This window comes from Juglans microcarpa x Juglans regia, chromosome 1D (genome assembly GCF_004785595.1).
Source record: "Juglans microcarpa x Juglans regia isolate MS1-56 chromosome 1D, Jm3101_v1.0, whole genome shotgun sequence".
Taxonomy (NCBI): domain Eukaryota; kingdom Viridiplantae; phylum Streptophyta; class Magnoliopsida; order Fagales; family Juglandaceae; genus Juglans; species Juglans microcarpa x Juglans regia.
In genome coordinates, this window is record NC_054594.1 from 38,367,132 (window position 1) to 38,379,720 (window position 12,589).

Consider the following 12,589-nt stretch of genomic DNA (forward strand, 5'->3'; position numbering starts at 1 on the left):
CGTTGGTTCGCATTGGTAATGTGCTCGGAACGCTCATTCATGATTTGCTTGATAATAAATGACTAAAAATAAAGAAGACGGTATTTATATGGTTCGGTTCTAGAATCTATGTCAACGGATCTGGGGAGTAAAATTCACTATAAACAAAATTTGATATAAGCCCTCTATCATCATTGTTAATGCCAAATATCGCACAAAAGGTCGGAAAGAGAGAAATAGATATTCCCAACCCGCTATGACGATCTGGGCCTCGATTAGTGTGATTTGAAGCTCCCAGTGTGGTCCAGTGTGGCTGTGCATACGTCCATGAAAGTAAATGAAAAATAAATATTGAGAATGTAAAATAGAGGGAGACACACATATTTAGGTGATTCAGTATAAAACTTATATCTAGGAGGTTTTGGGAATGGAATATCCAATATAAGAAACTTATTTACAGTTCCTCATAATCTCTTATCCTCACTATACATTGAATATTGGAGGTTTATCTTCTGATCGAGATATCGTCTCTGGAGTTCATCTCCTCCCATTCAAGAAGCCAAAGTCGAGATTAAAGAAGAAGTCGAAGTCTCCAATGGAGTCGTCTGATCCTTTCTTTTTATCTAACCCCTCTTTTTGCATGCCTTAGGGAGTGGTGAGGATTGATAATTTTTTCCTTGCATGTCTTCCTTTCATTTCCTCTTTTTGCCTTCCCTTCCTATCTTTTCTTGGCTTTTTTTTTTTATATCCTCCCTCTCATTAATGTCCCCTCCTTGTCCCCCCTTTGCTCTTTCTCTTCTCCTCCCTAGTGGTGGCCTTTAGGTGGGCTAGGCCGGTTTGGGCATGAATATTTTATCCCCTTCAATCACTAAGCTGTCAATTGCTCCCGTGGAGTTTTATCTAGGAAAAATGGTAATGGAGCTCTCTGACTGATCTCCCATTCCCTTCAAATCTCAAAATGAAGTCGACGGCCTCTCTCGCATGTTGCCTCTCCTTTTTTTCAACCAATCCCTCCTCTTTTCTATATGTTTTGTCCTTCCATTTTCATGTCTAATATTTACTTTATGTCCGATCAAACTTTGTCCATCGTCAAACCATCCCTTCCAGTAGTCATCCTTCGTATCATAGCATGTTTTCATCTTCGATGAGCTTTTAGTGGGCTTTACATTTTGTGTTCATTTTATCCCAACAGGCAACAACCGAAATAAAAAAGAAGAGATTCAAGTGGACTAAAAACAAGAACAGCATGCAGTCTGAATGAAAAAATATTAATCGCTTGCAATTTTATCTTTTATCTTTTAACTAGGGCCATATAATTAATTGAGATATTTTTTTATTGTTCTTAAAGTCTTCTTTCAGCTTGTACTTTTTAGAAAATATGAAAATAATCTCGTGATGAAATCATTCGAATCGAAAGAAAACTATATTTTATATAGCTAGCCAGGTTGAAGATCATCACTAGTACTGCCCCGGTTGGAGATCGCATTCGTGCTTTGCCGAACGGAGGTCTTTGGCTCAATTAAATTTCTTTTTCTTTAGGTTCATGCAATAAGAAAATTATTTATTTGTGAATGACTATTTTTTATCAAAATGAATTTATTTTCAAAATAAATAATTATTTTGTCGCAAATAACTTATTAACATCGTGTTTCGTACACATTTAAATCAAACTTTGACAATTCGGGTCTTTTGAAATAGGCCTGCAAAAGATAGAGAATAGTGCAACTAGGAGAGGGCGGTTTTGAAGCTGGAGAACCTCCGATGCTAAAGTTAGTAAGTATTCTTGAAAATTTGTAAATAAGTAAAAGAGTTTAGGGATCGAGAGTTTTTTCGTACCTGGAGCTTATTATTTATACCGTGAGTTGGGAGAGGTACAGATCGTCCTTGTCTCCTCCAAGTTCATGTCTCTCCTATTGTTTCTGCTGTCAGAATCCTTTAATGCGGCGTGGTTCTACAATGACACCATAAATGTGGCGTGTAATTTGGTAGTAGGGTCATTAATGCAGCGTGATTTCTTGGCTTTCCGCCTATTCCTTGTGAGTCGTAGATGGTCTAATGTCAATGGATCGAGGGCCATCTGCATTTCCCGTTGTGCTCTATACATGTCTTTGGGCTCTAAACATGGCAGCATACTGTTAGGTTGGCCTGTCTTGTCGATTACTTAACTTCCCTTCCTGGCAGATGTTTGGCCCCCTATGGGGCCTTGGTGACCTTCGAGCCACATATCAGACCGAGGCCCAGTGGGCTTTGTGAAGTGGAAAAATCCCCTTACATAACTTGTCGTATATAAATGTTCATTTATCTTATAGTGATATATATGTAATTACTTAATTGAGGTACAAAGCTTTGGGAATTAGTTGCTCCCGCTGTTAGAAGAGAGATTAACACATTAATCGATCTCATATATAATATTATTATTGTTGTTGGCATGAGTTCTTTAAACAATATAAAGTAGTTAATAATTATTATTATTCTTACTTTATATATTTCATAATTTATTCACTGACACTCTAAGCGCTAAAGTTTCAATAATATAACTTTCAAAACCTAGATGAGAAGAAAAATTAGAAGATATTTTGTTATTTTCCGCAATCATTAATCCACTCGTCAAATTTCAAAAACAATAGTTTCCACCAAGAGCGGCACATGAGCCTGTCACAGTGCTAGATCCAATAGATCCAATATATTTATTTAATCCAATATATATATATATATATATATATATATTTTCTTGTACTAATTTTTGTTTATATTTCTTATCTAGCTGTATATATAGTTTCGAATAAAATTAATAATCATCGATGTATATACATATTATATAAGTTGTAATTTTAAAAACCAGTAGTGCAAGAGCTGGCGCCGGTGCGGTTGAAAGAGGAAAATACAGACGGCCAGTACCATCTTTGACTCAATTAATTCATTAAGGAAAATACTAAATTCACCGATAATCAGTCCGACAGTGGATCTTGATAGGTATTTTTATTTTTTTAATTACTTAATGATTAAAATATATTTTTAATCAGTCCGACAGTGCTACTAGTTGCAAAAGTAACTTTTTTATTTTATTTTTTTATTCACATTTTTTTAATGTATTTAAATATTTTTAAAAAATAAAAAAAAAATACACCAATACACTTAAAATTACTTCTATCATCATTCGGTAAAAAAAAAAAAAAAAATTCACCGAGCTGTACATTTAGAGCGGCAGAGTAGTGTTTTTTTTTAAATATTAAAAAATATAAAAAATATATATATGAAAAAAATAAAAAGGCCATTTGGCCTTCTCAAGAGATTTTGTCGGGCTACACCGTCGGTAGGTGTAACACGACTCGCTAATTTAGTAGTGATCCAATAAAATTCAATTTTATATCATCCAAAACCAATAACTAGTCTTCAATCGCATGCAAAACCCAATTAATTAATTAGTGCGTACAATATATAAATGATCCGATCGACGTCCCTAGCTAGCCTAATAAAGAAATCGGACCACGTTCCAATGATCAACAGTCTACATACAATAATAAATATGGATGTCCCAAACTATAGTGAACAAATTCCATAAACTAAAGGCCACAAATGAAAGCCCCATCAACATGCACATGGTCTTGTTCCCCTACATTACTTAGGTCATGGATTTTAATGCCCTTCCTCACCTAAAAACAATAACAACTTGCAATACATTAATGAATAGAAAAGGAAAAGGGACCAAAGGGTGATGTGAAGAATCTTCTGATCAGCAGAAAAAAAAAAAAAATAGCATTAAATTTGAAGGAATAAAACACACAACATGAACTATGACAGCGGGACATCAACAAACAACGTACAAAATAGGTGATTATTAAACAAGCCATGCATTAGCAATAAACAAGGCAGACGATAGGGCTGAGTTTATTGCTTCTTGTCTATTACAGATGTCCATGCATGCATATTCTTAATCTATATTATATCTATATACGATCAAATAAAAATTACAGACACAATCAAAGAAAACTGATCTGTAATTACGCAGCTTGCAACAAGCAGGCCGCCTTGCCAGGCTAATTAAGCGTACGTGCGTAGTTCAGCTTCGGTTCTTGCACTTCTCCATGGCTCTTGGGGCTGCAAATTTAACCAAATTCAGAAGATCATGAGTACCTATATAGTCCTATAGATCATATATATCTACGTCTCTTTGTCAATGTACGATGGTCGAGAAGCAGCAAAAATAATACACACACACATGACATATATATATATATATATATATATATATATATATAAGTAATAAATTAATTAGTCTATTTGAAGGTACGTACCAAGCCCAATAGCTTCTGATCCTTTCATTAAGCGCAGGCGCTTGCATGACTCGACAAACATCCTGTACGTACCGCGTGTAATTAGGGTTAATTTTCAGTACTTGAATTTTGAATTTTCTAAGCATGCAGCAAGCTTGAAATCTGACACAATAATTTTGCATCTTGCGTGCTTTAGGGTTTTGTTTTTGTTTTCAGAGGGATGAAGTGCTTACTCCCATGGAACATCGCCCACGAGCATCCAGTCGCCGTCCTTATCTTCATAGGTTGGCACATACTCGGAACTGTTCAGAAGATCCATTAACTTGCTTTCATTCATGAAGTCAATCATTCCTTGGGCCCCATAATTGCCTTCAATTAATAAACGTAAAAAGATAAATAGCAGCGCTTGTATATATGATCGATATATATATAAATAATTAACACCAGCATTAATAATAAAACGATACAAATTATGTTAGCTATAGGTACTTCTAATATGAAGTTAATCAGTTCTAATAAGTTCCTATATATATCTTGGCCTACATATTTTCAGTTCAAGATCTATATATACAGCCTGGAAATACAACAAAATGAAACTTTTAACTTGTAATATAATTTCCCAATACTTTATGATTGAGTACTTGTCTGCCCATAAGAGTTAAGTTTTAAAACTAAGCTGACCTATACGGCCTGAATCTGATCTTGTTATTTTCTTCTCTATTAATGCATGTGCAGCTCTCTGGATTGTGTTGTCTCAAACATATATATGGATATCTACCGGCAAATGTTAATAGCTTTTCATACTCTTTTTCATTCTTTTGGCTGGAGTACATGCAGTACGAGATCACTTAGAAAATCATTTATATTACGTCCGAGATCCTCTTCGATCGATCTCCATATATATATATTCGTCCATCATTGACAATTTAATTTTTCTTTAACATTTGCGACAATATATTGTAAATTAATTAAATTACGTACCCATGGTGAAGGAACTGAACATCTTGGCCAAGGCATCGGATAGCTCTTGGTAGCTCTTGTACATTTTCAAGTCCACTTTACGAAGATATGGCGCACCGTCCATGCAAACCTTCACTAAGGCCGCACTGCCATTTGCCTTCTTTCCTTCCTCACTTGTATTCTTCTGAGCCATCATGTTCTTCCTGCACGATCTCACTGGTGGCCAACCCACAACTTGTGCCCTGAAATCCATCTCACCTTTGTAATTATTCTTTCTCGTTACTAGCTAATAGAACTAAATATCTAACCCTAATAGTAACAAGATCTTTAATTTTGGAGCTACCAATGGAAAGAAGTTTGGAAAAAAAAAAAATAGAGCTTAAATAATCAGTAAACTTATTCATTGCAAAAGGTGTAAATAAATATGATCTAGCTAGGCTTAAAATTTAAAATTACAAAAGGTGTTGTTCCTGTGATAACAACAAGAAGAATATTATGTAATTATATCAACATCCTACAAATATACTAGAGAGCATACCGCAACTAACATATGGAGTTCAACTAGATTTAGAAATAAAAAAGTTGAAAAAAACTTTTTCTTTTCTTGTCAAAAACCTAAAAACTTACTTGGCAGGTGGTTTAGCCGGATCCTTGGTGCAAGGAAGGAGCTGGTTATTTTCCTTTGAAGCATTCTTCATGCTCTCTTCCTTAGATTGAAGGATAAGCTTCAGGTCAACAGTCTCTGAAAACCCTCTCTTTCCAGTAGCTTTCGCAGTCTCAGGCTCGCAGCTCCCACCCCCACCAGGCAGCCCCAGACACAGCTCAGTCTCCTTAAAGTTCAAATCACGGTCGGTGCCCAGCATGTTCGCCATTTTCCGGCTAACTTCCATGAGAGAATTCCGGGTGTGGCCAAGAATGCTTCAGAAACTTTCAAAGGTTTTGCTTCGGCCTCTATCTATATCTGCTTAATTTGTTGGTGAGAGTTGCTTTTCTTGCTTCTCTCTCTCTGTGTCCTCTTCCTTCTATTATTATGTTGCTTAGCTTGAGAGAACCACCCCCCCTCCCTCAATAATATAACTGCCTGGAAGTTTGTGTGTGTGGCTGCATGTGTACGTCATGTCGAGTTTCTGGCGTGTGGCGTGTTGAAACGCGGAGATACTTGGGACGTTAGATCTTGGAGGAGTTATCCGATCTTGACGATTATCATGTGATTTTGCCGACGTGCATGATTAAATTATTTGGAGGGACTGGCTGTGGATCATGTCCAAATTATACCCAAGTAGTACAGCTAGCGCTAGCTCCTCAGTCAACTATCACAGGCATGGTTGTGTGGGACATGCTAAACATAAAGAGGGGCTAAGACTTAACTATTATTGTCTAGCTAGCTAGTTCACTTTAAACGTATTCGTTTTATCTCGTATCATTTTATTATTATAATTTTTTAAAATTTTTACATAAAATATAATATATAATTTAATTTTTTTAAATATTAAAATAATAATAATAATTAAAAAATAATATTATATTCAACTTTTAATTTTTATATAAATTCATCTCATCTCATTATCTAAATAATAATTATCTTTTGGTAGAAAAAAGTAATCCCTTTTCCTCAAATTCACATGAAATTAGCTAATTAATTACTCACTACTACTTTATATAATTAAGGTCTAAATTAACACATGCAGTATCGTGATTGTTATAATTAAACAATTAATTATAACTATCTGGTCAAAGTTTAATCGTTGAAACTCAAACCATTATTCTGCCTCGTTTTCCGTCAGAATCACTTTTATACGATCGAGCTTAATTGATAACATTGCTTCCAGCACAAAATATTAATGAATATTTTCTTCATTTACTTACTTCTTTCAGCGCGAAATTAAATAATGTCCCAACGTACAAGAAACTGAATCAGCTAATTTGGATACATAATCGCCATGCGGTGAGTTGGCTGAGTTTAGACATGCAATTAGCACTTGATCATATATTAATGTTTGAGCTGCATGCAATATTCTAGCTCCGGTCCTGCTGCAACAATACTCGTGCGTGACATACGTACGAATCAGTCAACAGTACTACTTCTAATTCTCAATATCATTCGTTCTGAAACTTTTTAGGGCATGGTCGTGACTTAGAGACAGGTCACATCCTAAGAGAAGGAAACATCCCTAACCCTAGCTGTGCCCTTGCCCTGTCAACGTCCCCCAACCCCATTCTAACTAGTTTGTTTTTTTTAACCTACCTCGATGATAACTATCCCATGGTCTGCAACCTTCCAAATTCCTAATCACACACACACATGTGTGTCTATATATATATATTCTTATTAGAACAGTGACCAAATCAGGATTTCCCTCAAGAAAATAAGTACTAATATAACCCTGATTTCAACTTTGGACTTGGTCAAGTCAAAAGCATATAAGAATACAAGAAACCATTTTTCTTGGCTTTGAAAATCTCACACACCTGGCTCCTAATCTAGGTTAGAAAGTGACTTCCACTTCAGATAACTTTTACAATGCATGCATGCATGCATAGTGACTATAAAGTTCAAAGGCTAGCTTAAGGGAAAAAAGGGCCGAAGTACTACTTCAAAGGATTTGTATTTTTGAGGTGGTCCTAATGCCACTAATTAGATGGGGTCAATAAATCAGGTCAATCCAGCTTGCTGGTCCTTAATTCGGTCATCTATTGACCACCAAGTTTCATGGCATTAACTAACGCAACAACTCTAGTGTAATCGTGTGCGCACTTATTTTTTCATTTTCTATAAAAACAAAGCGGTTCTTCAAGACCATGTCAACATGATGCAGTATTTAATCTTGGAGATCATGTCAAGTGTCACTTAATGGATGCGACAACTCAAAAGTACTTATGATCCCTTTGATCTTTGTTTCTTTTCTTTCATTTTTTACCCCCTTCAAGTTAATTACTATATCTATATATGCTGATAGCGCGCATGCAAAGAGTTAATTACTCTATATATAAATGCGTGTAGTTGCTTTCGGGACACTCACTTTTAGACTAGCAAGCTAGTTTCCGTCCTTCTGTTCTTGTCCTGTGCTGGTCTACCGATCAAATCAATGCATGGTGTAGGTCCAGAAGTGATCCCCAATTGATATTACTTTCGAAGAGGGGGACATATATATCTCGAGATTAACAATAAAGCATTAGTTAATCAACAATTATCAATAATAATATTCAGTACCGATATCAAGTGACTTTAATTATATTGTTCCTACAAAAAGAAATATATACGCGAGAATCCTCTCTCCACAATAATAATATTCCAAATGTTGGTAGAACTTGGGACATCAGATACCATGGTGGGGGCTGGCCAGGGTACCCTTTGCTTGGAATAATATATATTCATCTCTCGTTAAAAATATGGCTGGCCTTGGGTGCATGCAGCCTCTTGCTCTAATATATATATATATATATATATATATATATATATATATATATATATATATCTTCTTTCTTCTAACTTTCGCGGTACTTTACAACTATAATTACCCCTTGAAAAAAAAAAAAAAAAGATATATATAATTGAAGTCAAACCAACTTTGATGTTTTGAGCTCATCGAGGCCATCCATCCATGATATTGATCGATCAAGTTTGGTTTATCTGTAATGTAGGGACAGATTGGATAAATATACGATTGATGAATCTCATCTGCTTACTGAAATCAAAGAGGATATAAAATATATCAATTCTTTTTAGCTGCCTAGTGGGTGGCAAAATAATCAACGTCTCGACTCTTTTTAGAAAGATCATATATAATATTAGACGAATCAGATTATATTTCCCTGTAAATATAATATCATGTTAGGTAGATAATAGTCTTGGAAATTAAAGGGTAGAGAGGGACCATGTGGTAACCAAAATTAAGAGTCACAAAAGATAGAAAATTGATAAACATGGTTAGAGGGAGAAATTGAAACAAATTAGTTATTCTACTCAGCAGTTTTACACTATACCCCAACTTAAAGAAAAAATAAAAGTAAAGAGATATAAAAAATATAAACAGATCAAAAAACAAAAGATAAATAATAATAAAAATTAAAGTGAAAAGAGACTTTATCGGATCACATTGTGTAGTACCCTATCGATATAATGGGTCCCGCGAGCATTTTTGCCAATAGTTTTTTTCCTTTTGTTTTAAGTACCTTTTTATTGATGTTATGATTTTTTTAAAAATATTTAAGAATATGAGAAAAATGAATGAAAAAAATAAAAAATAAATAAAAAAAGACCATTTGATCTGTAGCCATCCTCGTGCTACACCCTTTGGCTGTTATACCACAACCATCTCGTCCTTGATTTATTTCCGAAAAGAAAAGGGGGAAACAGTGGAAACATGAGTGGTATTTCCAAATATAGAAATATTATACATCAATCATTATTCACTTCTACACCTTACATTTATAATTTTTTTTTTTTATAGAATGTGAGGATGCTTTTCATATGAAGTAAGGTTATTTTTCATAAGATATAAGGTGTGTGACAATAAATAGTAACAATAATGCTACCATGCAGCACAACCTGCAGGTGACCGAGGATTGGGATCCTGTACCATCCATCTTTGCCCTTCTTGGACTCTTTATTTTTAAACGCCCTTTTTATGTTTATGTTTATTTTTTTGCTTTTTATTCGAACTATTAATCTGGAACCTACAAAAACTGTTTTAGGCCAGGATAGCCCATCCTACATTTGGTCCAATTACGTAAGGAAAGTTTCAAGCCCATCTATTTCTCTAAGGGCTCTAAAAGACTTTTCTACAAATATTCCCTGGAGCTTTTATATTTAATTATATTCTCTTTATTTATACTAATTGATGTAATTATTTTAAATAATTTTATAAACCAATCAAGAGTTGCTTAAAATGTGGAAGGGATATTTGAGCTCTATAATTTTAGTTAAGAGATAAAGTCAAGAAAATAACTTGATTCATAATAAGAGATAGACACAGACTCCTAATAGGAGATAGACTCACACTCCTAAACGGAAAAGGTTTCACAATACAAATTAGACTCTATCATTTCAAATAAATAACCTTTATAAATAGCCTACAAAAGGTAACAAATTCTACACTTAAACTTGATTCACTTCTTATTTACATACATTTACTCTCATATTGATATACTGACTTTGGCATCGGAGACTCCACATGGTAACCAATGTTGCCCTTTTGTTCATTGCAGGTGATCTGAGTGGTTGGTGGTGTGAAACATGTTCTTAACAGTGGCGTCGTCTGTGGGATCTTTACAGACTTCAACGCGATTTTCATATGCCAACTACCACGCGATCACATGCAAACCGTGATTTTTTTTTATGCTGGAAAGTAGAGACGCGATGCAATCAAGAAGGGCATGGAGGTCAAAGAACCCCCACGACCCACTTAGCAACAAGACTCGCTCCTCTTGGCAAGCAACAAAATAGACATCTACACCATGCAACCAAACCAAGGTCTCCGTAGAAAGCATATGTTTTTCTGTCACTGCTCGTGCCAAGGCATGGCTACCCACGAGCATCGCCCATGTATCACCAGCCTTCACCACGCTTTAGCGAGGTGGCTCAAGTTCACAAATCTCAAATTTGTAATTTATATTACACTTACCTATTTTGTTTTTTGTGAGAACTTGTTGGGACGTGGTGCAACCAAAAGTCAAGTCACGCACTCACGGTGCAATCGAACGAGTGTGAAGGTTAGAAGATCACATGACCCTTTCCAAACGAATGGGCGTGAAGGTTAGAAGACCACATGACCCTTTCCAACCAGCGGGTCACCTTGGGGAACGAGCCACCAGGCTCTACAACAATCTCGAGTGGGTTACCTTCAGGAATGAGCCACCAGGCTCTACAACTGTCTCGAGTGGGTCACCTTCGAGAATGGGCCGATGGGCTCAGCAATGGCTTAAGATGGATTCAGAGAGTCGACGAGCTCCCTGATTACTTAAGCACAGGTTACTACCAGCGAACACCAACAACAAATCAAGAACACAACAAAAATTTACACCAATGGGCAGGAAATCCACTATTACCAACAAAAGCAAAAACAATCACTAAAATACACACAAAAAATCAATAAACAAAAACAATCACTTTTCACCGACAATAACAATATCTGAGGCAAACATTCACACAAACAAACAAACAAACTCAAAATCGAGCTCCACGCTTACACCTAATGTAGTCAAGTACATCTCCCGTCTATCTCTCCAAGTTGAGTCTCTCACCGTTTAGTACGAAACAAACAGAAAACTAGGGAATAAACAACAAACCAACGACCGAACGAGAAACTAGTGACCAATTTTCTAAGTTTATTTTGCAGATTATTGACTTAAAGATTCTCAATACCTTATAAGGCTTCTAAGGATTCACAGCTACCAGAATTTCTTTTTCTGCAAGTTACCTCCATCACAATTGACTTGAAAATTTCCAAGACAACCAAAATGTCGAGCCTCATTCAAGGTGCAACCAACTGTTAGCTAACCAAAAGGAAGTAAAGACACCCACACACACTAACTAGCATGGATCCTTGACGAGGTAGGAAAAAACAAAAGCAAGCAAGCGCCCACGAGTTAGCGGAGTGAAAGGCATGTACAGAAAATGTAAAGTATTTAATTTTTCATGTGTCAGCACAAAGAAAATTAGCGGGATAACTGGAAGAGATATTTGAGCTCCACAATTTTAGCTAAGAGATAAAGTCAAGAAGATGACTCAAACTCCTAATAAGAGATAGGCATAGAGTCTTAATAGGAAATGGACTCACACTTCTAACAGGAAATAGATTCACACTCCTAAAAGGAAAATGTTTCACAATGCAAATTAGACTCTATCATTCCAAGGAAATAACCTCTATAAATAGCCTACAAGAGGTAACAAATTATATACTTGAACTTGATTCTCGTAACAAATTATATACTTGAACTTGATTCACTTCTTCTTTACATACATTTACTCTCATTTTACTATACTTAGTTTGACATCGAATACTCCACAAGACAACCAGTGCTGCTCCTTTGTTCGTTACAGGTGATCTGAGTAGTTGGTAATGTGAAATACGTCTTTAACAATGTGATACATTAAATTTATGCATTCAAGGATTAAAAAAATTTAAGATAAAACATAACTCATTTCAATCTTACAGAAAATATCGTGATGACTCGTGATATTTATCGCCTTTTTTATTTCATTTTAATTAATCAATGACCAAAGATTTTCTCTTAAAAACCTCAATAAAATTATGTCACGGTAGTCAGGCCCTTGTTGGTCATGATTTGATTTGTTTTATTTCCCTTGTTTAGTGGACACGAAGGGCTTAACATAATTATTCGCTAACAGGTTTTTTCTTCCTTTTGTTTTCCAC

At 35.4% G+C, this 12,589-nt stretch overlaps 1 protein-coding gene across 1 annotated transcript; it reads right to left on the bottom strand.

Annotated features, from left to right (window-relative positions):
- Positions 1–3,714: 3,714 nt before the first annotated feature.
- Positions 3,715–6,289, bottom strand: LOC121239340 (auxin-responsive protein IAA14-like). The gene is made up of 5 exons (XM_041136574.1): positions 5,841–6,289; positions 5,235–5,455; positions 4,487–4,622; positions 4,275–4,336; positions 3,715–4,077 (listed from the first exon to the last, which is right to left on the bottom strand). Exons 1-5 carry the CDS (start codon positions 6,101–6,103, stop codon positions 4,040–4,042), a joined length of 720 nt encoding a protein of 239 aa, XP_040992508.1. The 5' UTR covers positions 6,104–6,289; the 3' UTR covers positions 3,715–4,039.
- Between the last annotated feature and the right edge of the window lie 6,300 nt (positions 6,290–12,589).